Source organism: Squalius cephalus, assembly GCF_949319135.1.
Source record: "Squalius cephalus genome assembly, chromosome: 14".
NCBI lineage: Eukaryota > Metazoa > Chordata > Actinopteri > Cypriniformes > Leuciscidae > Squalius > Squalius cephalus.
The window spans coordinates 27,391,285-27,418,392 of NC_137135.1; the positions used below are offsets into that span (position 1 = coordinate 27,391,285).

The 27,108-nt window shown below is 34.5% G+C and overlaps 2 protein-coding genes and 2 long non-coding RNA genes across 5 annotated transcripts in view; 3 read left to right on the forward strand and 1 right to left on the reverse strand.

The window, feature by feature from the left end:
• Window positions 1-84: 84 nt before the first annotated feature.
• Window positions 85-3,754, forward strand: mgst2 (microsomal glutathione S-transferase 2). The gene is made up of 5 exons (XM_079892926.1): window positions 85-658; window positions 1,369-1,468; window positions 1,624-1,694; window positions 1,843-1,924; window positions 2,034-3,754. The coding sequence occupies exons 1-5, from the start codon at window positions 598-600 to the stop codon at window positions 2,143-2,145; spliced, it is 426 nt and encodes a 141-aa protein (XP_079749052.1). The 5' UTR covers window positions 85-597; the 3' UTR covers window positions 2,146-3,754.
• LOC307171353 lies at window positions 2,210-23,290 on the reverse strand. 2 transcript variants are annotated; one of them, XR_013823536.1, is made up of 4 exons: window positions 23,266-23,290; window positions 14,131-14,224; window positions 4,529-4,684; window positions 2,210-4,369 (listed from the first exon to the last, which is right to left on the reverse strand). It is a non-coding gene; the product is annotated as an uncharacterized lncRNA (long non-coding RNA). The 2 variants fall into 2 exon arrangements; XR_013823537.1 differs by lacking the exons at window positions 14,131-14,224; window positions 23,266-23,290 and adding an exon at window positions 5,714-5,869.
• LOC307171638 lies at window positions 8,603-9,780 on the forward strand. Its single transcript, XR_013823579.1, has 3 exons — window positions 8,603-9,129; window positions 9,332-9,483; window positions 9,650-9,780. It is a non-coding gene; the product is annotated as an uncharacterized lncRNA (long non-coding RNA).
• cabp2b (calcium binding protein 2b) overlaps window positions 12,910-27,108 on the forward strand; it is a 29,373-nt gene continuing 15,174 nt past the window's right edge. The window contains exons 1-3 of the mRNA XM_079892922.1: window positions 12,910-13,015; window positions 19,310-19,472; window positions 19,719-19,916. The gene's annotated coding sequence lies outside the window, so the exon portion shown is untranslated. The remainder of the gene's footprint in view (window positions 13,016-19,309; window positions 19,473-19,718; window positions 19,917-27,108) is intronic.

The following is a 27,108-nucleotide window of genomic DNA, read 5'->3' on the forward strand; positions in this document are numbered from 1 at the left end:
GAGCTTGTAATTATGTGTAAGTTCTGCATTAAAAAAAAAAAAAAAAAAAAAAGATTTCCTCTAGCTTTGGGAAGTTTGAATCATTTTAGAGAATCGATTCACTCGGACAACTAGCTTCATTTAACTGGTTAACCGTTCTCAAACGTATTTGTCAGCTGAATTGGACGAAACCATACTAAAACCTTGATAGTGTCAAGACTATGCGTTTTGTGCTTTTTGTTGTGAAATAAATGTTTGCTGTTTATGACTTAAATAGGTTGTCACCCCAAAATAGTGTTTTAGGCCACTTAAAAAACACTGTTTGTGTTCAATAAAAAACCTGCTTGTGTTGGCTTTGTAAATTTAGTCGAATCCAAGAAGCCCAAGTTCAAAAACATCGCCCACGTGACAGTCCTTTCTTCTTATTCCTAACTCATACTGCTATTTGACTGGAAAGGCGAAGTGCATAGTCTGACATGAATCATGATGCAACACCTTATGTAAACGTTAGATCGGTACTTCCGGATCTTAAAAACCGCAACAAGCGGATATACGGACCTAATTTCACATCTTTGTGGCTAGACTTTATCAAAAAAGGAGCTGTTTCGAACCACAAATATGACTTCAGATCTGCCAGTTCTCCTCGCAGCAGTGTCAATACTATCTGCTCTCCACATGGGTAAGTAGGCACCTTAAATCTTCTGCACCATTAAAAATACAAACGTGTACTGCACTGCACTGCAAGTGGACTATTGGATCATGATGGTTGGCCTAATAAAAAATAAGACACCCTTAAAAACTCATAAAAGTTGCACTTATGTTCAGCAAAGGACCCTCTTTTTTAGAAATACTATTTTTCTGTATAGTGCTCTGCAGTAAATAGGTATTTTATTCAATTATTGATGATAAAATAAAGTTATTCCGATTAGGTTTCTTCAAAACATTGATCATTTTACTATTTGTATGTATACTATTATAGCCTAGAATTAAATAACTGTCTGGAACTTAAAAAGACTGTAAAAGCTTTATTTTCATAGGAGTAAACATAATATGTTACATTTCAAATGGTTTAATACATTTAAAGTTGTTAAAGTTGCCAAAAGTAAAAAAAAAAAAAAAAGAACTTTTGATTTGTCTGGCCAAAATCGGACAAACGTGTAATAAGATCAGGTCAAGGTTTACTGCTAATTAAAATGATGTTCGATTTCAGTGAGCTATTTCAAGATAACTTAATCACTCATAAATCAGAAAGGTTCTATAAATGTTTGTATGATTACCAAGCTAATACTATATACTTGAAATCACATGTCAGATATGTATCATTAATTTCTTTATTTGTTATTATGTGGTAAAACGGTGTGGCTGAATAATAGTGATTGAATATCTTAGCATTTCAGGCAAGACGCGTGGGGTGGTCGAGGATGAAGCATAAAATTATGCCACCCATTGTTACTGGACCACCTGAGTTTGAAAGGACATTTCGTGCACAGTAAGATCAAAGATCTTTACAGCCAAACTGCTTCATTGATGCCTCTCATACTTTACACACTTCTCACTCACACACTTTCATTCATTAACAATCAAATATGAAATCTTCTTTGATTGGCAAGTTGTCACAAATATGTCTTTCCACCATTTCTTTAGCCAGAATAGTGTAGAGTTTTATTCCGTTTTCCTGGTGGTATTGTGGATCTCTGGCATCTTTTTCAATGAAGGTATGTAACATAGTATATTTCTATAATTATGTACATTGTATATTTCTATACAACAATGATATAGTTACACAGAATTTATGGTGTATAAATAGAAATAAGAAACCATTTTGTAACTTATGAAAAGGTCTTAATTTTCCCTTTTTTATAGTGCTTGCTGCTCTTGGAGGAATTGTGTATATTGTGGCCAGAGAGATGTACTTTACTGGCTATATCAGTGAATCCAAAAAAAGGTGATAATCAAAAATGTTTTAATACATTTGTTTATATCATATTATTTATATTCTTTTAAGTAGTATCAAGTTGTAACATATTACAGACCATTCTTACTGTTGTTTCTAGGTTGCCAGGGTTTTTCTTGGTGCTGGGTGTCCTTTTATTCCTAACTGTGACGGCTACCATTGGAATCATTCAAGCGCTTTTGGACAAATATCTCAACATCAGACTTCTCTAAAGAATTTGATTCTTAATTTGAAAAAAGAAAACTGTTTGTATCCATTCATCAAACAAAAGGCATCATGTTTCAGGTATACTTGATTTTTTGTGTGTAAGTTCTCCTTCTAGGATTTACATTACAGCATTAATTTAGAGGATCGACTCACCACTTAATTCCTACTATTCACTTGTTGAAAATGCGGTCTTTAGTGGACATCATGTGGACTGTATTAAAATGCTGGAGTGCAGTGAATTTCTCATCAGGGAGAGGTAGAACGAAGACCTGGTCATACTTCACGGGAAAAAGTAAATGCAATTCTCAAACACTGTAACAATATATCCACTCCAGCAAGTCAATGTTAATAAACCCAAGTGCAGTTTATTGTAAAGTGATAATACAGAATAAAATTGATTCATAAGTCTAACCTTAAACAAGAACCAGAGCAAGACACTCACCAAAAGATGCAAGTTATATTAACAAAAGCTAGACCAGAGACAAGAGAAAAATAAAAATAAACCAGCGACACAAGACTAATAATCAGAACAATAATACATTTACAAGACTAGAAACCTTGGAAAACAATAAATTTGATTGAAATGATTATTGCTGCTTGTACATTTTACTTGATTAAAATGAGTTAAAGGAGCACAATTGCTAAACACTGTGTTAGTACTTAATGTTATTCTGTTCAATCCATTTAAATATGTAATGTTACTTAATCAATTTGTGTTGGGACTATACCTAAAGCATTTTTGTTACAGTAAATGAAACTAGACAGTGGATTTTTTGTTTTAGTTGAAATTAAGTTTTATTTTATGTGTTTCTGAGTAAAGGGAAATATCTTTGTTAGGGTTAGGTGTGTGATTTAAAAGAGTTTCTGTTATGTTGAAGTTTTTGTGGTTACCATTGTGCTGAAGAATAGGGCATGTGGTTGGGTTGTGGGTGGCAAATGAGTAAAAATTAATTATATATATAATATATATTATATATATACACACAGCTACTGTTCATTGAGTAATATATATATATATATATATAATGAACAGTAGCTGTGCTAATTCTATTGTAGTGACAAGTAGTGTCAAGTAGTGACCTACTTGTTGCAATGTGATATATAAGATACAAAAACAGATACAATGTCAATCAAGACTTAATATGACACTTTTTGACTCACTATTTGTTAATATCAGTCTTGAAATTAAATTCTGAATTAAATTCTTATTTTAAACTAAACCCTGTACTCTGCACAATGTAAAATAATAATAATAAAAAGGTTTGGCTATTTAGCACTTTATTTCACGACTTCCTTTGCCCATATAATCTTCAAGCTAATAAGGTTAAGCGTATTTGGCTTGCTGTCTGCAGTGGAGGGGCTCGAGGAAGCAGCTTCAGCACGAGTTTAGATATACCCCCCAGTGGGACTACTAATGCTTGGATGATGAGTACATAGCAAGATGCCTGAATTATATTGATGGAGTTGGGGAGGTGGAGGGATGCCAAAACTGCTGATGCCAGAGCAAGGTGAGCGGCTGCTTATATGCTCCAGCAGTTATGAAAGATTAGATGGGTTTACTTCTCCCAAAATTACGTTGTGAACTTCACTAAAGTAGAATAAAAGTTAGAAACAGACTGCTACTTTCACAAGTTTGTCTTTATTCTCTAATGGTACAGAAACGCAAATAGTGAAACATAATTAGAATCAATGAAAAAATACTGGCAAGGAATCACATTTTCATGTATTATAGCATTCATCAAAGCATTGAATTAATAATATTGACATCAAGTACTTTAACTGTACATAAAAATACATTGTCAAAATAATTGTACATGTACATTTTTCATGTACATCTTAGAACAGCATAAGTACCATCAGTATTGACCAAAGAGACATTGTTGTGGTGGAGCGATGAGAGAATGAATGTCATGGCTTGACACGCTTTACAATAACAGGACACTTTCCCGTGTTTCCTGCTTTGTCCACCACAGAAACCTCCAAATCTTCAAGGCAGCAGATCCCAGAATAATGCAAAAGGGTTGCATTGTAGCCATTTTCATCAAGACCATCATATTGAGTGAATTTGCTAAAAGCCCCACCAAAGGAAGAAATACGTGTGAAGTCGATTCCTGAACCAGCTCCATCTGTCATGATATAGGTCACTTCCATAATTGTATTTCCACATGATAAAAGACAGTCTGAAGTGTCATTTACCACATGGCACACAGGTGGAGTAAAATCAGTGACCTAAATAGAAACTAAATGTTATTTCTTTCAATTATATACCATAGTAACTGCTAACTTGGAGCAGTATAATCAATTAGAAGGAAACTGGACTTAAAAATGTAAGATGCACATTTTGCAGCAGTTTACAATACACCTACAACAAACAGATGTTGTACTTACATTTAGCATAGCATCTCTCGTTTCTCCCTCTACCCTGTCCGCATCTTTCATTGCTTCATTCTCACTGATGACATCATGGGGAGGAAAAGCCTGTGACCATCCAATCAGCAAGCAGAGAAAGATCAGTGTCTTTGCAATCTGAACCATTCTGATCAGCTGTAGAAGTTTAAAAATATATATTACAAGTTTATGCTTTTATTGGCAGAAGTCATTTCTTTAACATTAAAACATTCCACATGTACTGTTAAAAAGCTGTTCTGTTTCATCCTCTTTTCCTATTAAACTGCAAACAAATAATTTTATTGATCAATAAGTTAACTTTTATAATGTTAACTTTAAGATATTTTAAATAAGATAACTCTAACAAAAATGTAAGAAAACATTAAGCCTTACTTCAGAGAATACATCTTAGAAAAAAGGTCTTATTTTATTTCCCACTTTTTTTGCTTTGTTAATTTAGATATGTTTAGATATTTTCCTAAGCATTTCCATAAGAATTTTTGCAGTTTATATTCTCAGCATTACAACACTTGGTGGAAAATGTCACAATGAGAACAAGAGCACAAATGAAGAGTAATGATAGTGAGGTTTATATACTGAGGTTTGACTTATTATGCCTGTGGATTATTAGGGGTGTTGTGGATCGTTATCTGTGTCATTTGGTCTTGGTGTGCAAGAGAGCCAAAAAACAAAACAAAAAAAAACGTATACCAAAATGTATTCAAAATACGTTTATTTCATAAGTATACAACAAATCCATTAATATATTTACTGAAAAATCACTTGAGACTGATAGGCCCTACAAATATTATAATTAAAATTTATTTGGGACATTCTGAATTATACACTCGAATGCTATTCACTGTATAATGAATAGGGTGTAAGGTAATGATTGTTGGTCTGCAACAATAATAGGTAATAGCCTAAATCACTGTTCATATAAGAGATATTTGACTTCATAAGTGATTTTCTATTTAATTTGTCATTTTTTGGCCTTAAGTAGGGTTATCAATAAAATATTATAACAAAAATAGAATTGCACACTATATTCTAGTAACCTAATAAAAAAGGCATCAGTTGCCTATAATATGTTAATTGGGATACATGCCATCCAGTTGAATTGTAGTACTTAAGAAAAAAGTAATTGACTTAACAAAGAGCACCTGTCTGTTATTTTTTACTTACTGTTATAAATGATGAAACTCAATGGAAAGTAATGAAATCTCAGGTAGCAGATCCGTGTCCTTTCTGAATTATTTTGTTGAGACGTTTCAGTCCTGTTCAGACACACTATATCAGTGGAACATAACTTGCACAACACTGAAACTTCAAATCAATACTAAACCTGTTGTCAATGTTTAACACGTTCAGACTCTGTGTTCATTCCAACAAATGGTGTTTTTGTCAATTAATGCCTCCCAGAGTGTATAGTAAGCCTATTATTAGAGTCAGTGGATGCTGATAAGTAAATCTATGAGTTGCTCCTAGAAATTAACATTAAATATTATTCCCAAGTCCAGGTTGATACAAGTTTTCAATAGGGTTCAGGTCAGGAGACTGGGATGGCCATGGGCATGGCAGAGGATTTTTTCTTGAAACACTCCCAAACAACTTGTTGTGATGTAGGTGCTATATTGGACATTATTTGTGCTGTTTTCTTGACTTTCTAATTTGTGAATCTCAACAATCTTTTGCAACAATCAAAGCCATTTTATAAAACGGTTAGTTCCAATCCTTGATTCTGATTGGTCAATAGCTGTGCTTTATTCACGATAAAACACGGCTATGACCGCTTCACCCAACGGTTCTATTTATCACTGCGCCCATATGAAAAAGTATGAGACAAAGTTTGAGAACGGTTTGTTGTTTTTATTTGAGCTTTCATGCATATTACACATTGGAACGTTGTTGTTCACGGTCAGGGACTATTTTTTTCTAGCGGAAGGAATGCTTTTATTAATTTAACTTCATGAAAGTTGCACTAATACATTTATTTTTTTTACTTTAATATTGTGTGGTACCCGTTTTATAAAAGCAATAAGGTACTCGAGGCAAGTGCTGTATCGTGAATAAGTTCGCGTCGTGCCTAACAACGCCCTTCAGCCGTTACTTATTCACGATACAGCACAGCCTCTCCTACCTTATTGCTTACTTTTAACACACGATTAACTATTCTAGCCTACTCCTGGCTTAATTTATAAACAGTAGGATAACCATATTCATCTGCAGTCATAGTCATAGAGCCGAAGCACATCCAAAAGAATGTTCTTCCACAAAATGCATGCAGTTTTGTTTTTACCCACTGGTCCGCTAGAGGGCCAAAAGTTATCTAGTATACATTAAACATCACTTTACCTAACTAAATAATACATTAGGACCTAAATTAGCTTTATTGATGTTATAACATAAGGTTTAGTTTTGATTATGTTAATTAAATAGTTAATGTTTTTTAAATATAGGCCATAAGACAAGAAGTGGTCACATAGGCCTACTCATTACAGAAGTCAATAAAAGATCTTTGTATAAATAAACTAAACGACCATGCACTTGCTTTTGTATAAACCTTGCCAGGACCATACATATAAATCATTAACAATTAGTTGGGATCAGGTCAAGGTTGCTAAATGAAATTATGTTTGACTTTATTCTGCTATTTCAAGATAGCTCGTTATTTGTATTAATATTATTATTATTATTTGAAAACTCTATTTATAATTAATAAATCAAAATTGTTCTTTGAAAGTTTTTCTTAAAATGTTTATATGATTATGCAGGAATTTCTTTTTTTAGCATTTCAGGGCACAGTAAGTTCTCAAATATTTTAAAGCCAAACTGCGATAAGTCATGGTTTTCATTAGAGTGCATTTTTCCTTTAGTTTACTATCTTATGTGAACTTCAGGACACAGAAAAACTTATCCGGGCTTGGCCACTTGGAGGCGCTATAACCCAACACAACATGAACATTTACTCTAAATACGAAAAGTTGCATGCAGTATATGCCTATCGTAATCCAAGAGGGCAGTCATGTCTCTTAACATCATTCAATTAGCCTATGTTTATAAGATCTTTCAATTATGTTTGGACAAATATCAGAATATAAGACTTGAAATGCCTAATTAAAATTCTTATTTTTGAAAATAAGAATTATATTATATTATATCTTATATTTTCTTATTCTTATTTTTTTCTTAGGTTAAGGGCTTTTTTGCAGCCTGAGGGCTGTTCCATAAAACAAGATTAAAATACAAGCCAGGCTTACAAGGCTTCACTGTTAATTTTTTTAATCAGCTATTATTTTAAGTAAGAAAAAAGAAAAGAAATGTAATGCTATAAGTTCACCGCAACTTATCCAACATCCTAAAGATACATTTATAAAGAGATAAGTTAAAGAAAAGTTATTTCTGGTCTTAAAAATATAGCATATTAATTTTTCAAGCAAAATGTATTTTCGTCAGAATTATTGCGCTCATATTTGGCGCGCATGCGCACAGCAGCGCTCGTTCAACGTGGTTTAGCAGCAAAATGGAAATATTTGCATGACTTTCCCACATTTACAGATGGAGCATATACCTGTGAAATGTAAGTTTTGCACTGAGGAAAAAAACATGTCTCAAATGCATAAAACACAATAATGTTTGCTGTGGTGGATCGACTATAGGGCTGCTTAAGAAAAGCGTGCACACGCAATTATCCACACTAGATAAACCTGGATCAAATTAGTGGGATTGCGTGAACTTCAATTACCGCTTTAGCGGGTTTCAAGAAACCGCTTTAATTAGCCCCGACTTATTTGTTAGGTTTATTCAAGTCAGAGTAATCCCCGCTTTTCTTAGCGTCTTTCATGAAACAGGCCCCAGGCCTAGTTCTCTAACCTAAAATATACTTTTGGTTATGTGGCACTTTATGAAGAAGAATAAAAGTTGGAATCAATAGAAATATGCTACTTCCACAAACCTTCAATGTAAATAGTGAAACTACATGAATGCAGAAAAACAAAATAAATAAATAACGTAGGCTACTGACAAGCAATAACATTTTTATTTAAATATCACAAAGCAAGTCATTACTGGTCATGTAGCCTACATTTTCATGTTTTTTTTTTTTCTTTCTCTGCCATTATGTGCCATATTATTTAAATGGCATGTGTTCAAAATGAAGTGAGTAAAGTGCACATCCATCTTAGAGCAGCGTTGATTTAAGTGCCATAAATATTAAACTTGACCAAAGAGAGATGGTTGTGGTGGAACAACTGGATTTAGGACTGACAGTCATTGGAGTGACTGTAGTAAGTGTAACACGTTTTATAATAACAGGACACGTTCCCCTGTTTCCTGCTTTGTCCACCACAGAAACCTCCATATCTTCAAGGCAGCAGATCCCAGAATAATGCAAAAGGGTTGCATTGTAGCCATTTTCATCTAGACCATTATATTGAGTACCATTGCCAAAACTTGAACCAGAGCTAACAATGTGGACATGATCGATTCCTGAACCAGCTCCATCTGACATGATGTAAGTCACTTCCATGATTGTATTTCCACATGTTAAAAGACAGGCTGAACTCTCATTTACCACACGGCACACTGGTGGAGTAACATCTGTGACCTAAAAAGGAAAGAAATGTTTTTAAATAGCATGGCAACTTTGTGTAATTTTAAAAAGCAAAACTATAATCTATTATCATTAACTAGAAAGAGTTGAGATGCACATTTTACAGCAGTTCACAGTAGCCTTGAATATGATTCATATTTTTCAGATGTATGGAGAAGGTAATCAGCATGCATCAGCACAGATCAAATGAGGCACTTACAGCTCTTCTTTCTCTCGCTACATCTTTCATTACTTCATTCTCACTGATGGCATCATGGTGTGGAAAAGCTTGTGACCATCCAATCAGCATTAGGAGAAAGACTAGCGACTTTGCCATCTGATCCATTCTAACAACTGTGGAGAGGTATCTTTTTAAATTGATTAAAGTTTAGATTACATTCCACATTCTACATAGGCTATAATATGTTCATTAAAATTTACGTGCCATAAATTGCAATATTTCGCTGAAAATAGCTGACTAAAACCACTCAATGTAAAGCACATGTCTGTTTTTTACTTACTGTTTTAAGTGATGAATCATCAATGAATATTAAGACTATTCACATCAGTTTAGGTCCCCGTCCTTTCTGAATTTGTTTGCTGAGATGTGCCAGTCCTTTATATATAGGCTACTAAACCCTCAGACACACCTAAGCCCTCTCACACCAATCAGTGGAACATATTTAAGAATTTGCAAAATATGCTGTGAATGTTTAACCTGTTCAGACAAGTCTCTGGTGCTTTTGTCATGCCAATCTGTGTAGGATTATTAGTGGAAGTAAATATGAGTTGTTCCTAAGAAATGCATATTATTTAAGAAATATTATCTAATATCACAGAACTAAACTAAATGTATTAGGACCTAATACATAATATCCCTAAAGTTAAGTATTTCTGGTGTTTAGGTTCTGTTACTAAATTTTAAGGGTTATATTTGGTAGAAATAGCTGTAGGTTTCCACTTTAGTGCGATGATTGCAGTCATTTATTTGGTTCATTCTTTACCAAAATCTCTAGTTCTTCAGAACGATCATGTCAAAACGGACAGATAAATTGTTCAATTTTGCCAAAAAAATAAAAAAATAAATTATATATATATATATGGCAAAGGAAGGCTTGAGTCTTGACTGAACATTTTTAAGTTCACATTAATTGCTTGTAAATCTAAGGTGTGGGATCCTGATTTTATTATATTTGTGGACCTTTATCAGAGCAGGGAGAACTAGGACACCTTATAAACTAAAGATTATTTTAATGATTATTAACTTCTACAGTGTTTTATCATGTGATGCCTCATTTAGCTGTATATTAAACGTATGAACTATGTGTTGTTTCTAGGTTGCTATGGGTTTTACATGGTGTTGTAGTCTTATTATTCCTAACTGTGATGGCTATCATTCAGTCAGACCCCATGCCTCTCTCTCACACACAAGTTGGGATGGTCTTTTGAATAAGTTCCCCCACAGTGAGCACAGTAAATTATGCCTTTAATTGATTGAAATAAAGGCCTAAATATGTGACCAGTACTGTACATGTGCTTAAAGTAAAACATTATAAAGCACTTTATAAAGTACAACGAAAATTAGAATGAATATAAATACTGTACATACCACTACTTCCACAAGTTTGATTTTATTCTCGAAAGCTACAGCAACATAAATAGTGAAACTACATGATTGCAGATAAAGAATAAAAAAGTGTTATACTGTCACAGTTTACTACACCATACAGCAAGTCATTGTCACATTTACATACAATGCACATCCATGTTAAAACAGTAAAGATTTGAGTGCCATCAGTATTAAACTTGAGCAAAGAGAGATGGTTGTGGTGGAGCTGCTGGATGTGGGTTTGACCAACCCAGTCTCACGGACTGATTGTGGTCACAGGGCGTTTTATATTAAAAGGGCACTTTGCCTTGTTCCCTGCCTTGTCCGTCACACTAATCTCCACATCTTTGAAGCAACAGGAGCCAATATATTTCACAATGGTTGCATTGTAGCCATTTTCATCTACAGTTGTTCATCTACTGTAGATGAAAAAGGTAGTGTTGAATTCGCTAGAGTCAGTGGCAGAAAAAGAGGGGTGATCAATTCCTGAACCAGCACCATCTGACATGATGTAAGTCACTTCCCAGCTTGCATTTCGACATGACAAAGGACAGTCCAAACTCTCATTTACCACACGGCACACTGGTGGAGTCAAGTCTGTGACCTAAAGAGAAAATATAGCTGCATGATATTTCTTTCCATTAAACACCAAATGTGTTTAACTTATACTGTAGCAGTAAAACTAATATTAGGAAATCAGCATACATCAGCACAGATGAAATGAGCCACTTACACTCAGTATAGCATCTTGTCTTTCTTTCTCTACCTTGTCAACATCTTTCATTGCTTTATCCTCAGTGGTGACATCATGGTATGGAAAGGCCTGTGACCATCCAATCAGCATGCAGAGAAAGACTGGCGACTTTGCAATCTGAACCATTCTGATCAACTGAAGAGATTTTAAGAATAGATTTAGATGAAAGTTTTTGGTTATAAATAATGACACTGGCAAGAGTATTCATTTCCGTGAAGCCATTCTAAGGTTTCTCCTTGTGTTTTTCACGTAGAGACGACAACATTGACGATCTCTGTTCACACGTATCCACAAAAACGACTACAAATGCAGTGTTATGCCTGCCAGGCCAATTGATGGTGATGCCACTTTGTAAAGGAACACGTAATACGCATGCGCATGACGCTACCGTTTCCACAAATTTGCGCTTTTGTTGTTTACACAGAGACGATAATCGTTTTCAAAAACTAGCACGTTGAAACCCGTTCTCAAAAGCTCAGGCCCCCAGATCATTACTTCCGTTTGGAAGTTCTATTACCTTCGGTTCCATTACCGTTTTCAGGCCCCACATGTAAATGAACAGCCAAAATGCATAAGAAGTTTTCCGTTCTTAGTGGAAAACGGTGTCATGTAAACGGCCCTTTAAGGCTATGTCTACATTAATCCAGATACATTTGAAAACTGTGTTTTCCTTTCAAAACGTTCCCTATTCACAAGCATTTTCAAGCGTTTTCCAAACGTTGCTCATACACTCTGAAACGTCTGAAAATTCTTAAATCACTGTACTGCGCATGCGCAAAACATAATTAAAGTTCATGAGATGCAGAGAGCAGACATGATCATTTTATTAGTAAAATATGATCCCACCACTCACTATTGCGTCCAGGTTGCACTCAAAATCATGGTCAACTTGGGAGAGCGTTTTCAAAAAGCTCCATCTTCTCTGACAAAAATGGCGTCCCAGGGGCTGTTTACAGGACACCGTTTTCAACTAAAAAAAGGAAAACTTTTTATGCGGTTTGGCCGTTCATTTACACGACACTGGCGTTTGGGGGGCCTGAAATCACAACATTTTGAAAACGGGTTTCAAAGTGCAAGTTTTTGAAAACTATACTGTTATCGTCTCTGTGTACACTACAAAAACGTGTATCTGTGAAAACGGTGACGGCATGCGCATTACGTGCTTAGTCTAGGCATGCGCGTTTGGGGCGAGTGCTCTGTAAAATAATACGTAGCCTATGTGTAGTCTTTCTTTACAAAGTGACATCTCCAACTACTGACCTGGCATGCATAAACAGAGTTTTTAGTCGTTTCCGCGGGTCTGTGTGAAGAGGGATCGTTGTCATCTGTACAAAGAAAAAACTGTGGTAATCACTTCCTGAAATCACACGCATCTTGTTGAGGTCATTTTGGTTAATACGTAACTACGTAATCTTTCTCATGCGGAAGAACTGGAGAAGCTAAAAAATAATGCAGGCAGCAAGAGTAGCTACTCAACTACCATTATGTACCGTTTCCCACTTCGTCATGCATTATGTTAGTCTTCAATAACAGGTAGGCTATAATAAATGTCTTTGAAAAGAGACTTGTAACTTTATAAAGGTTTATAAAAGTTACTTTATATTACCTGTTTGTTTTGTCAAGCGAGATTATCAGTTAAAATAAAATATGCCTATAAGTTTTAAAAAAAGTTAATAATAATAAGAAAACTTAAGAACAATAAGTGTACTGCTTAAAACATTAAAACATTCCACATGTACTGTTAAAAAGCTGTTCTGTTTCATCCTCTTTTCCTATTAAACTGCAAACAAATAATTGTATTGATCAGTAAGTTAACTTTTATAATGTTAACTTTAAGATATTTTAAATAAGATAACTCTAACAAAAATGTAATATTAAGCCTTACTTCAGAGAATACATCTTAGAAAAAAGGTCTTATTTTATTTCCCACTTTTTTTGCTTTGTTAATTTAGATATGTTTAGATATTTTCCTAAGAATTTCCATAAGAATTTTTGCAGTTTATATTCTCAGCATTACAACACTTGGTGGAAAATGTCACAATGAGAACAAGAGCACAAATGAAGAGTAATGATAGTGAGGTTTATATACTGAGGTTTGACTTATTATGCCTGTGGATTATTAGGGGTGTTGTGGATCGTTATCTGTGTCTTTTGGTCTTGGTGTGCAAGAGAGCCAAAAAACAAACAAAAAAAAACACCTATACCAAAATGTATTCAAAATACGTTTATTTCATAAGTATACAACAAATCCATTAATATATTTACTGAAAAATCACTTGAGACTGATAGGCCCTACAAATATTATAATTAAAATTTATTTGGGACATTCTGAATTATACACTCGAATTCTATTCCCAGCTTCACCGTATTATGAATAGGGTGTAAGGTAATGATTGTTGGTCTGCAACAATAACAGGTAATAGCCAGTGATTTTCTATTTAATTTGTCATTTTTAGGCCTTAAGTAGGGTTATCAATAAAATATTATAACAAAAATAGAATTGCACACTATATTCTAGTAACCTAATAAAAAGGCATCAGTTGCCTATAATATGTTTATTGGGATACATGCCATCCAGTTGAATTGTAGTACTTAAGAAAAAAGTAATTGACTTAACAAAGAGCACCTGTCTGTTATTTTTTACTTACTGTTATAAATGATGAAACCTCCAATGGAAAGTAATGAAATCTCAGGTAGCAGATCCGTGTCCTTTCTGAATTATTTTGTTGAGACGTTTCAGTCCTGTTCAGACACACTATATCAGTGGAACATAACTTGCACAACACTGAAACTTCAAATCAATACTAAACCTGTTGTCAATGTTTAACACGTTCAGACTCTGTGTTCATTCCAACAAATGGTGTTTTTGTCAATTAATGCCTCCCAGAGTGTATAGTAAGCCTATTATTAGAGTCAGTGGATGCTGATAAGTAAATCTATGAGTTGCTCCTAGAAATTAACATGAAATATTATTCCCAAGTCCAGGTTGATACAAGTTTTCAATAGGGTTCAGGTCAGGAGACTGGGATGGCCATGGGCATGGCAGAGGATTTTTTCTTGAAACACTCCCAAACAACTTGTTGTGATGTAGGTGCTATATTGGACATTATTTGTGCTGTTTTCTTGACTTTCTAATTTGTGAATCTCAACAATCTTTTGCAACAATCAAAGTCATTTTTTAACACACGATTAACTGTTCTAGCCTACTCCTGGCTTAATTTATAAACAGTAGGATAACCATATTCATCTGCAGTCATAGTCATAGAGCTGAAGCACATCCAAAAGAATGTTCTTCCACAAAATGCATGCAGTTTTGTTTTTAACCACTGGTCCGCTAGAGGGCCAAAAGTTACATAGTATACATTAAACATCACTTTACCTAATTAAATAATACATTAGGACCTAAATTAGCTTTATTGATGTTATAACATAAGGTTTAGTTTTGATTATGTTAATTAAATAGTTAATGTTTTTTAAATATAGGCCATAAGACAAGAAGTGGTCACATACTTATCACAAAATTCAATAAAAGATCTTTGTATAAATAAACTAAGTGACCATGCACTTGCTTATAAACCTTGCCGGACCATACATATAAATCATTAACAATTAGTTGGGATCAGGTCAAGGTTGCTAAATGAAATTATGTTTGACTTTATTCTGCTATTTCAAGATAGCTCGTTATTTGTATTAATATTATTATTATTATTTGAAAACTCTATTTATAATTAATAAATCAAAATTGTTCTTTGAAAGTTTTTCTTAAAATGTTTATATGATTATGCAGGAATTTCTTTTTTTTAGCATTTCAGGCAAGATGTTATGGGCACAGTAAGTTCTCAAATATTTTAAAGCCAAACTGCGATAAGTTACGGTTTTCATTAGAGTGCTTTTTTTCTTTCTTTAGTTTACTATCTATGTGAACTTCAATCAATCAGAGGACACAGAAAAACTTATCCGGGCTTGGCCACTTGGAGGCGCTATAACCCAACACAACATGAACATTTACTCTAAATACGAAAAGTTGCATGCAGTATATGCCTATCGTAATCCAAGAGGACAGTCATGTCTCTTAACATCATTCAATTAGCCTGTTTATATGATCTTTCAATTATGTTTGGACAAATATCAGAATATAAGACTTGAAATGCCTAATTAAAATTCTTATTTTTGAAACTAATGGTTTTCTTAGGTTAAGGTTTTTTTTGCAGCCTGAGGGCTGTTCCATAAAACAAGATTAACCCTTTAAGTGTCACCCCCCTTTTTTTAAATATACATGAAAATGCACATTTCGACTTTAAATGGTTGTAATTAAAGAATGCTTTGGAGTATAGACATAAAATTGGTCTTGTTTTAAAGAAGACATTTGGCAGATTTTTGTTGAAGTGAAATAAATTAAGAAAGTGAAACAAAAAAAAAGTTATATAAGTTTGTGTTTATGAAAATGTACAATGTAAAAAATTTAATTATTCATATTTTATATAAAATATATATTTTTAAAACCTGGCCGACTCTAAAACTGCTAGAAAATCAAAGCCAAAAATCTGACTAAGTTGTGTTTCAAATTTTAGGTTGATATCTCAAAAAATGAGCTTTCAGTGAGATTTTGTTTGGGCGCAGTACCAAACATTTTCACTAGGTGACAACCAGACTCCATTACTGCCCATATAAGGGCGCCTTCATTTCCATATGTGTTATTAAAAACATATTAATATATTTTTTTCTAAAATAATTGAATGGATGATATCTTTTGAACTCTTGGCATGAAAACAAACTGAGGTTTCATCCATTCTTTCATGATTTTTCATGTTTATTGCTATTTCAAAATAAAGGTCTGAACACGCCTTAAGAATATGAAAATATTATTGTTGCAAATTGATAAATTACAGCTCCTCTCTAATTTATTTTGGAAATCATTCACCAAATATGAAAACTAGAGTTTGTAAGCTTTCAAATGATATATAGTTTGTCAAGATTAATTTATGTTTATTATAGGATATTACTGTTTTAAATATGTAATGATTTTGGGCCCACCGGTGGGCCGGTGACACTTAAGAGGTTAAAATACAAGCCAGGCTTACAAGGCTTCACAAGTTTGGTTAGTCAGACTTATTGTTGGTTGATTCTGTTTCATAAAGCAAACTCAAACTCAGTCACTCTTGTAACTTATGCTGGGAAACTAACCTGGTCCAGGGCAGGCTAACTGTCAGGCTAAGCCTGAGTTGTTACAATGATATTACCACTGACACTCTCGCATATCATTATTTGATCAGTCCAAAAATAAATCAACTTAAATAAGGTGACAATGATTGTTTTAAAAATGTATGAATACATTTCTCTCTGATTTTACAGTATATTAGCCTATTTGATTAACCCATTACAATAATCACTTTACAGCTATTGGTATAATAAAATACACTTAAGCCTTAAAAATTCTAAATAAGGCACATCTAATGTGCAAAAACAAAGATATATATATATATATATATATATATATATATTTAGGGCTGTCAAAAGATTAATCGCGATTAATCGCATCCAAAATAAAAGTTTGTGTTTGCATAATATATGTGTGTGTACTGTGTATAATTATTTTGTATATATAAATACACAGCAATATTTGCATACATATACTGTATATATTTATATATAATTTATATTATATATAAATATAATTTTTTTATATATAAATTATACAAAAATCAACATTTTTCTTGAATATATACAACATGTCACGATCCACACACCAAGGAAAGGGAGAGAAACAGGTGGATCCAAATACAACACTTTCTTTATTAGGGCAATCCAATTCGTCGTCATCCATGCAGGGGTCCAAATCCATGTTAGCAGTCCAAAATAACAAAATAAACAAACAAGGAACAAAACAAACTCAAACTAGGAAACAGACTTGAAGAAGTGTAAGTGACATACAACAAAGACTCCGTAACACATACTAAACAGACAGGGTATAAATACACAGGTAAATGACAATACTAATGGGGAATAGGCTGAGTGTAATAATGAGTGACTAGGGACAGCTGAGTGCAATGAAGAGACAAGGATCGTGGGGAATGTAGTTCAAATGTGACAGACACCGTGGGGAAGGAGGACATCTAGTGGAGACCCAGGGAACAAACCCAGACACTGTGACACAACATGCATGTGTGTGTGTTTATATATACAAAATAATTATACACAGTACACACACATATATTATGTAAACACAAACTTTTATTTTGGATGCGATTAATCACAATTAATCTTTTGACAGCCCTAATATATATATGAATTTAAAATCTTTCAATTCAAACACATTTAACACAATTATACAATTGGACATTTCCTTTAAAGACATTATATTTTTTCCCTAATAGTTATTGCTTATTTTTACTTCAATTGTTTTCCTTTTTTTTTTTCCCATTTGTGATAATACCCATCACCAACACATACAAAACATAATTAGAACAATAACCAATAAGTACAGTTAGATACTTTTACATATGAAAAAGGGAAAAAATACAAAAAATAGATGAATACATATTAATAAAAAATTAAACATTGAGAATTTTTATATCAAACTCTCATATAATGACACATTCCCAATAAGTAATTCAGTAATATATATATATATATAGACATAGGCTAAAAACTATAATTATCAGTATTCTAAATAAGCATTACTCATCTTTATTAGGGACCATAGGTCCTACACCCAAAACTATATTTTGCATCTTTATTATATTTGATTTCTTAAAAAAAAAAATTCCCTGAATTAGGCTACTTCTGTTCATTTTTTTTAATTAGCTATTATTTTAAGTAAAAAAAAAGAAAAAAAGAAATGTAATGAGCTAAAAGTTCACCGCTACTTATCCAACATCCTAAAGATAAATTATTGTAGTTAGAAGATATTTCTGGTGTTAAAAATATCGCATATTAATTTTTCAAGTAAAATGTACTTTAGTCAGAATTATTGCGCTCATATTTGGCGCGCATGCGCACAGCAGCGCTCGTTCAACATGGTTTAGCAGCAAAATGGAAATATTTGCACGACTTTCCCACATTTACAGATGGAGCATACACATGTGAAATGTAAGTTTTGCACTGAGGGAAAAAAAACTATGTCTCAAACGCATAAAACACAATATGATGTTTGCTGTGGTGGATCGACTATAGGGCTGCTTAAGAAAAGCGTGCACACGCAATTATCCAGACTAGATAAACCTGGATCAAATAAGTGGGATTGCGTGAACTTCAATTACCGCTTTAGCCCCGACTTAATTTTTAGGTTCATTCAAGTTAAATCCCCGCTTTTCTTAGCGTCTTTTTATGAAACAGGCCTCAGCCCTAGTTCTCTAACGTAAAATATACTTTTGGTTATTTGGCACTTTATGAAGTAGAATAAAAGTTGGAATCAATAGAAATATGCTACTTCCACAAGCCTTCAATGTAAATAATGAAACTACATGAATGCAGAAAAACATAATGAATAAAAACTTAGGCTACTGACAAACAATAACATTTTTATGTAGGCCTGCATATCATAAAACAAGTCATTACTGGTCATGTAGAGTACATTTTACATGTTTTTTTTTCCTTCTCTGTCATATTATTTAGATGGAATGTGTTCAAAATGAAGTGAGTAAAGTGCACATCCATCTTAGAGCAGCGTTGATTTAAGTGCCATCAGTATTAAACTTGACCAAAGAGAGATGGTTGTGGTGGAACAACTGGATGTGGGACTGACAGTCATTGGAGTGACTGTAGTAAGTGTAACACGTTTTATAATAACAGGACACGTTCCCCTGTTTCCTGCTTTGTCCACCACAGAAACCTCCATATCTTCAAGGCAGCAGATCCCAGAATAATGCAAAAGGGTTGCATTGTAGCCATTTTCATCTAGACCATCATATTGAGTAACATTGCTAAAACTTGAACCAGAGCTAACAATGTGGACATGATCGATTCCTGAACCAGCTCCATCTGACATGATGTAAGTCACTTCCATGATTGTATTTCCACATGTTAAAAGACAGGCTGAACTCTCATTTACCACACGGCACACTGGTGGAGTAACATCTGTGACCTAAAAAGGAAAGAAATGTTTTTAAATAGCATGGCAACTTTATGTGTAATTTTAAAAAGCAAAACTATAATCTATTAGCATTAACTAGAAAGAGTTGAGATGCACATTTTACAGCAGTTCACAGTAGCCTTGAATATGATTCATATTTTTCAGATGTATGGAGAAGGTAATCAGCATGCATCAGCACAGATCAAATGAGGCACTTACAGCTCTTCTTTCTCTCGCTACATCTTTCATTACTTCATTCTCACTGATGGCATCATGGTGTGGAAAAGCTTGTGACCATCCAATCAGCATTAGGAGAAAGACTAGCGACTTTGCCATCTGATCCATTCTAACAACTGTGGAGAGGTATCTTTTTAAATTTATTAAAGTTTAGATTACATTCCACATTCTACATAGGCTATAATATGTTCATTAAAATTTACGTGTCATAAATTGCAATATTTTGCTGAAAATAGCTGACTAAAACCACTCAATGTCTGTTTTTTACTTACTGTTTTAAGTGATGAATCATCAACGTAGAATAAGATTATTCACATCAGTTTAGGTCCCCGTCCTTTCTGAATTTGGTTGCTGAGGTGTGCCAGTCCTTTATATATAGGCTACTAAACCCTCAGACACACCTAAGCCCTCTCACACAGAGGTTTATTCATAACCAATCAATGGAACAAATTTAAGTATTTGCACAATATGATGTGAATGTTAACCTGTTCAGACAAGTCTCTGGTGCTTTTGTCATGCCAATCTGTGTATGATTATTAGTGAAAGTAAATATGAGTTGTTCCTAAGAATATTATTTAAGAAATATTATTTAATATCACAGAACTAAACTAAATATATTAGGACCTAATACATAATATCCCTAAAGTTAAGTATTTCTGGTGTTTAGGTTCTGTTACTAAATTTTAAGGGTTATATTTGGTAGAAGTAGCTGTAGGTTTCCACTTTAGTGCGATGATTGCAGTCATTTATTTGGTTCATTCTTTACCAAAATCTCTAGTTCTTCAGAACGATCATGTCAAAACGGACAGATAAATTGTTCAATTTTGCCCAAAAAAAAAAACATAGCAAAGGAAGGCTTGAGTTTTGACTGAGCATTTTTAAGTTCACATTAATTGCTTGTAAATCTAAGGTGTGTGATCCTGATTTTATTATATTTGTGGACCTTTATCAGAGCAGGGAGAACTAGGACATCTCATAAACCAAAGATTATTTTAATGATTATTAACTTCTACAGTGTTTTATCATGTGATGCCTCATTTAGCTGTATATTAAACGTATGAACTATGTGTTGTTTCTAGGTTGCTATGGGTTTTACATGGTGTTGTAGTCTTATTATTCCTAACTGTGATGGCTATCATTCAGTCAGACCCCATGCCTCTCTCTCACACACAAGTTGGGATGGTCTTTTGAATAAGTTCCCCCACAGTGAGCACAGTAAATTATGCCTTTAATTGATTGAAATAAAGGCCTAAATATGTGACCAGTACTGTACATGTGCTTAAAGTAAAACATTATAAAGCACTTTATAAAGTACAACGAAAATTAGAATGAATATAAATACTGTACATACCACTACTTCCACAAGTTTGATTTTATTCTCGAAAGCTACAGCAACATAAATAATGAAACTACATGATTGCAGATAAAGAATAAAAAAGTGTTATACTGTCACAGTTTACTACACCATACAGCAAGTCATTGTCACATTTACATACAATGCACATCCATTTTAAAACAGTAAATATTTGAGTGCCATCAGTATTAAACTTGAGCAAAGAGAGATGGTTGTGGTGGAGCTACTGGATGTGGGTTTGACAGTCATTGGACTGATTGTGGTCACAGGGCGTTTTATATTAAAAGGGCACTTTGCCTTGTTCCCTGCCTTGTCCGTCACACTAATCTCCACATCTTTGAAGCAACAGGAGCCAATATATTTCACAATGGTTGCATTGTAGCCATTTTCATCTACAGTTGTATCAATGTAGATGAAAAAGGTAGTGTTGAATTCGCTAGAGTCAGTGGCAGAAAAAGAGGGGTGATCAATTCCTGAACCAGCACCATCTGACATGATGTAAGTCACTTCCCAGCTTGCATTTCGACATGACAAAGGACAGTCCAAACTCTCATTTACCACACGGCACACTGGTGGAGTCAAGTCTGTGACCTAAAGAGAAAATATAGCTGCATGATATTTCTTTCCATTAAACACCAAATGTGTTTAACTTATACTGTAGCAGTAAAACTAATATTAGGAAATCAGCATACATCAGCACAGATGAAATGAGGCACTTACACTCAGTATAGCATCTTGTCTTTCTTTCTCTACCTTGTCAACATCTTTCATTGCTTTATCCTCAGTGGTGACATCATGGTATGGAAAGGCCTGTGACCATCCAATCAGCATGCAGAGAAAGACTGGCGACTTTGCAATCTGAACCATTCTGATCAACTGAAGAGATTTTAATAATAGATTTAGATGAAAGTTTATGGTTATAAATAATGACACTGGCAAGAGTATTCATTTCCGTGAAGCCATTCTAAGGTTTCTCCTTGTGTTTTTCACGTAGAGACGACAACGTTGACGATCTCTGTTCACACGTATCCACAAAAACGACTACAAATGCAGTGTTATGCCTGCCAGGCCAATTGATGGTGATGCCACTTTGTAAAGGAACACGTAATACGCATGCGCATGACGCTACCGTTTCCACAAATTTGCACTTTTGTTGTTTACACAGAGACGATAATCGTTTTCAAAAACTAGCACGTTGAAACCCGTTCTCAAAAGCTCAGGCCCCCAGATCATTACTTCCGTTTGGAAGTTCTATTACCTTCGGTTCCATTACCGTTTTCAGGCCCCACATGTAAATGAACAGCCAAAATGCATAAAAAGTTTTCCGTTTTTAGTGGAAAACGGTGTCATGTAAACGGCCCCTTAAAGGAGACATATCATGCTTTTAAATTGTTCCTTTTTACATATAAATCATACATTTGTAGTCTATATAAAGCGGAAATGCAATGCTTGGGTCTGAATTCCTCATTATTATATATTATAGCTCCACAGGCCCCTTTTCTACCCCTTTTCTGAAGTGCGTCTGAGAGCAACTCGTTTTGGTGCGGTCTCTTTAAATACAATTGAGACACTTCATACCCCGCCCCCTCTCCAGGATGCAGAGGTGACACTCGGTTCAACTCCACCCCGTTCGGCCATTTTTGTAGTCTGATAGCAGAGATAGGATTATCTAGCGCACAGAAACGTTTTATTCACACGTTATTAACAAAATGTCAACAACGGAAGACTTGTCCAGCCAGCCTTACATGTTCGAGCCAGAGTCAGAGCCGGAGCGAGATGAAAATGAAGACGACGAACCTGCAGAACAACGTCTTCATATGGATGTATCGCAATGGTGTGTTACTGTATTTACACATGAAACTTTGGTCTTCCGACCTTTTACCACCGTGTCGATTTATTTTGATTAATATGTGCGAGGGAGAGAGAGCAAGACAGCGTCTAGTTTGGAGACGGTGATGTCTTGTTTACACTTTCGCCTGCGCGCGCGCGACCGGGTCTCTCTCTCTCTGCTCGTTCTTTCAGTTAAACATGCGCCGTCACAAGCGCGGCAGTTCATCTACATTAGACGGTGTAATGAAGCGTGTGGGTTACTACATCCAACAACCGAACATTTTAACTTACCCTCTCGTAACTTCTGCATCCTTTAGCTTTGACTACAAAATTGCAGCGAGAAATAATAATGGCGGATTGCTCGAAGTGTTGGGCCGGAAGTCAATATCCTTATTTGGCAGTTCCGCTGCAAATACTGTGACGTGATAGTTCAAAAAACGTCATAGATAACAGAAAAATCGGAACAGGTTGAAAAATATGACCAAAACAGAATATAAAGATATCAACGAAGCACCTGAAGAGAATAATTTCATCTTTTCTGTACTTCTAAACACTCCAAATATACAACAAAATGCATTTAAGGGCTAAAAAAAGTGCATTTAGCATGATATGTCCCCTTTAAGGCTATGTCTACATTAATCCAGATACATTTGAAAACTGTGTTTTCTTTTCAAAACGTTCCCCATTCACAAGCATTTTCAAGCGTTTTCCAAACGTTGCTCATACACACTGAAACGTCTGAAAATGCTTAAATCACTGTACTGCGCATGCGCAAAACATAATTAAAGTTCATGAGATGCAGAGAGCAGACATGATCATTTTATTAGTAAAATATGATCCCACCACTCACTATTGCGTCCAGGTTGCACTCAAAATCATGGTCAACTTGGGAGAGCGTTTTCAAAAAGCTCCATCTTCTCTGACAAAAATGGCGTCCCAGGGGCTGTTTACAGGACACCGTTTTCAACTAAAAAAAGGAAAACTTTTTATGCGGTTTGGCCGTTCATTTACACGACACTGGCGTTTGGGGGGCCTGAAATCACAACATTTTGAAAACGGGTTTCAAAGTGCAAGTTTTTGAAAACTATACTGTTATCGTCTCTGTGTACACTACAAAAACGTGTATCTGTGAAAACGGTGACGGCATGCGCATTACGTGCTTAGTCTAGGCATGCGCGTTTGGCGCGAGTGCTCTGTAAAAGAATACGTATGTGCGCAGGCGCGTAGTCTTTCTTTACAAAGTGACATCTCCAACTACTGACCTGGCATGCATAAACAGAGTTTTTAGTCGTTTCCGCGGGTCTGTGTGAAGAGGGATCGTTGTCATCTGTACAAAGAAAAAACTGTGGTAATCACTTCCTGAAATCACACGCATCTTGTTGAGGTAATTTTGGTTAATAGGTAACTACGTAATCTTTCTCATGCGGAAGAACTGGAGAAGCTAAAAAATAATGCAGGCAGCAAGAGTAGCTACTCAACTACCATTATGTACCGTTTCCCACTTCGTCATGCATTATGTTAGTCTTCAATAACAGGTAGGCTATAATAAATGTCTTTGAAAAGAGACTTGTAACTTTATAAAGGTTTATAAAAGTTACTTTATATTACCTGTTTGTTTTGTCAAGCGAGATTATCAGTTAAAATAAAATATGCCTATAAGTTTTAAAAAAAGCACATTAATATAAGCATTTATAGGCATTAACACATATTGCATGTTGTTCCAGCATTAAAAAGCCACCACAACGTTGCTTAATATGGAAAGACTTACCGTTATAAGCGATAAAATCTCAGTAATGATAAAAGTAGTGAAATCTCAGGTAGTAAGATTCTGTGGCTCAGTTTAGGTCCTTATCTGTTCCAAATTATTTTTGAAACGTGTTTGTAAGATTTCCTACACTCTCAGACACACCCAGGCATGTCAACATGACCCAATATATCGTCAGAGCCGGTCAGTGGAACATGAGCTTGCACAATATGAAGTGATTGTTAGGTTGCTTGGTCAAGCTATTAAGGATTATTAAAGTAGATATTGCTAAGTATATTGTTCCTTTGAAATGAGGCATGGGAGCCTGTGAGAGGAAGTGAGGCATAACTAACTACATAAAAAAAAATCTTTTTACTCTGTCTTACATCACTTTCTTTATCTTATGTATGCTTTGTATTGTATTTGTAACTTAATTTGTTTAACACAAAAGAAGATATTTTGAAGAATGTCAGTAACCAAACAGTTGATGGTATGTTTTTCCATACTATGGAAGTCAATGGGGTCCATCAACTGTCTGGTTTCTAATATTCTTCAAAATATTTTCCTTTGTGTTCAGCAGAAGAAAGAAATTCATACAGGTTTGAATCAACTTGAGGGTGAGTAAATGATGACAGAATTTTCATTTTTAAGTGGACTATTACTTTAAAGGGGATATATGTAGAATTTAGAAACCCTTGTTATTAGCGACATTGATGGCTGTTAAGTAAAGCCAGCAACTCCTTTCTCCTTACTGGCACTCTTGCAAGTGTAACATACAAGATACTGATTCAATGCCATGATATAGTCACGGCAAAGTTCATTTTCGTTCTTCTTCGCTTAGAAGTAAAAAGAAGTTGGAACTACATTTGCAGCGATATACTGATAACAAACATTTAGACGCCGTACACGCTGCTGAGAGTGACGTTTAGGTGAATATGTAAATATGTGCGCTTTCCTCTCCGTAGCAAAATAAACACAGCAAAAATGACAGCTGTGAGATAGCAGCAGTTAAGATAGCATCTGATTATAGCGATATGGATATGTTTGGATATGGTCCAAGCTCTGCATTTCAATGACATGACGACAAATGAAGCAGCCTAATTAAAATTACAGATACCTAACAACATCTTTATTCTTTAGCTCATTGTATTCGGATGGACCTTTATGTCTTCCTACTTGGAATGAGTCCTCCGAAGGCTTGACCAGCATTGACAGGAGGTTAGCTATTTGTTAATATAAGTGTAGGCTATATATAACTTGAGCAAAGAATGAATTCTCATCATAAAGCATCACAAAAATCCTTTCACTGTTTCCTAGATGTGCAAACATATTTCCTTTTGGTATTTTAAATGTCAAAAACTGGACTTTCTGAGATTTCCTAATTTTCCTGAAACTGTTTGCTTCACTGTTTCTCAACACTTTGTCACTGTCTCAACCAGTACTTTCTTAATGGTTCAAAGTGTTTTATTATTTGCTATTACATTTGACCAATTAAGCAAGAGGCAGCCAAATTATCACACAATAAATTCGGACAAGGTGAATCAGGTCCCATGCGTAAAGTAAATCACATAGGTTAAATAATAAAGGGACATAATGGACTCTAACCTTTTTGTTTGTTAATAAATGGATTGGAGACATAGAGAGCTATAGGCTATTTGTCTAACTTGATCACAGAGGAATTAAGATTGCAGTTCAAGCCTCCACACGGCAATAGTTCACTTAAAAATGAAAATTCTGAAATTCATGATAGAATCAGGACGAGTAAATGATGACAATTTTAATTTTTTAGGTAAAAGGTTCAAAAGTTTTTAACCTTTTACCTTTAACAAAAGACATCACAATTATATAATAAAAGTACGTCATCAGTGATGCGTACAGCTATGTGGACATCTTTTGTTTATTGCTTCCTTTGGCTTGTGTTGTGAAATCAAGGAAATTACGCAGTCCTCCGGAGAACTCCAGCCCCAATGTGGACAGTCTGGGTACTGTAATCCTGGAGTGAAAGTGTGCAAATTCATTTGGTCCTCCAATACGGGGAGATAACTGAATATTAAGAAAGTCTGAAATTTTTGTCATGTGTGCAACTCAAAGCAACTCTTATTCTGATAAAACATAAACATTTTTTTTGTCACATTAAATAAAAAAACATTTTCACTAGTGCTCTCAGACATTTGGACCTCATATATATATATATATATATATATTTATTATTTTACTTTTTAGGATTGGTGGTAGCCTAATGTAAAAGGGAAAGATGACAGTCAAATACTCTGCATCAGAGATTCAGTCTCAGTGTATCACATTTTAAACTCCCTTTCACTGTATTTTTTGCACTACTAACTGATGTCTAGTTGTGTTGTGTAAAATCTCTTTTTCCGTTTTAGTGTGGG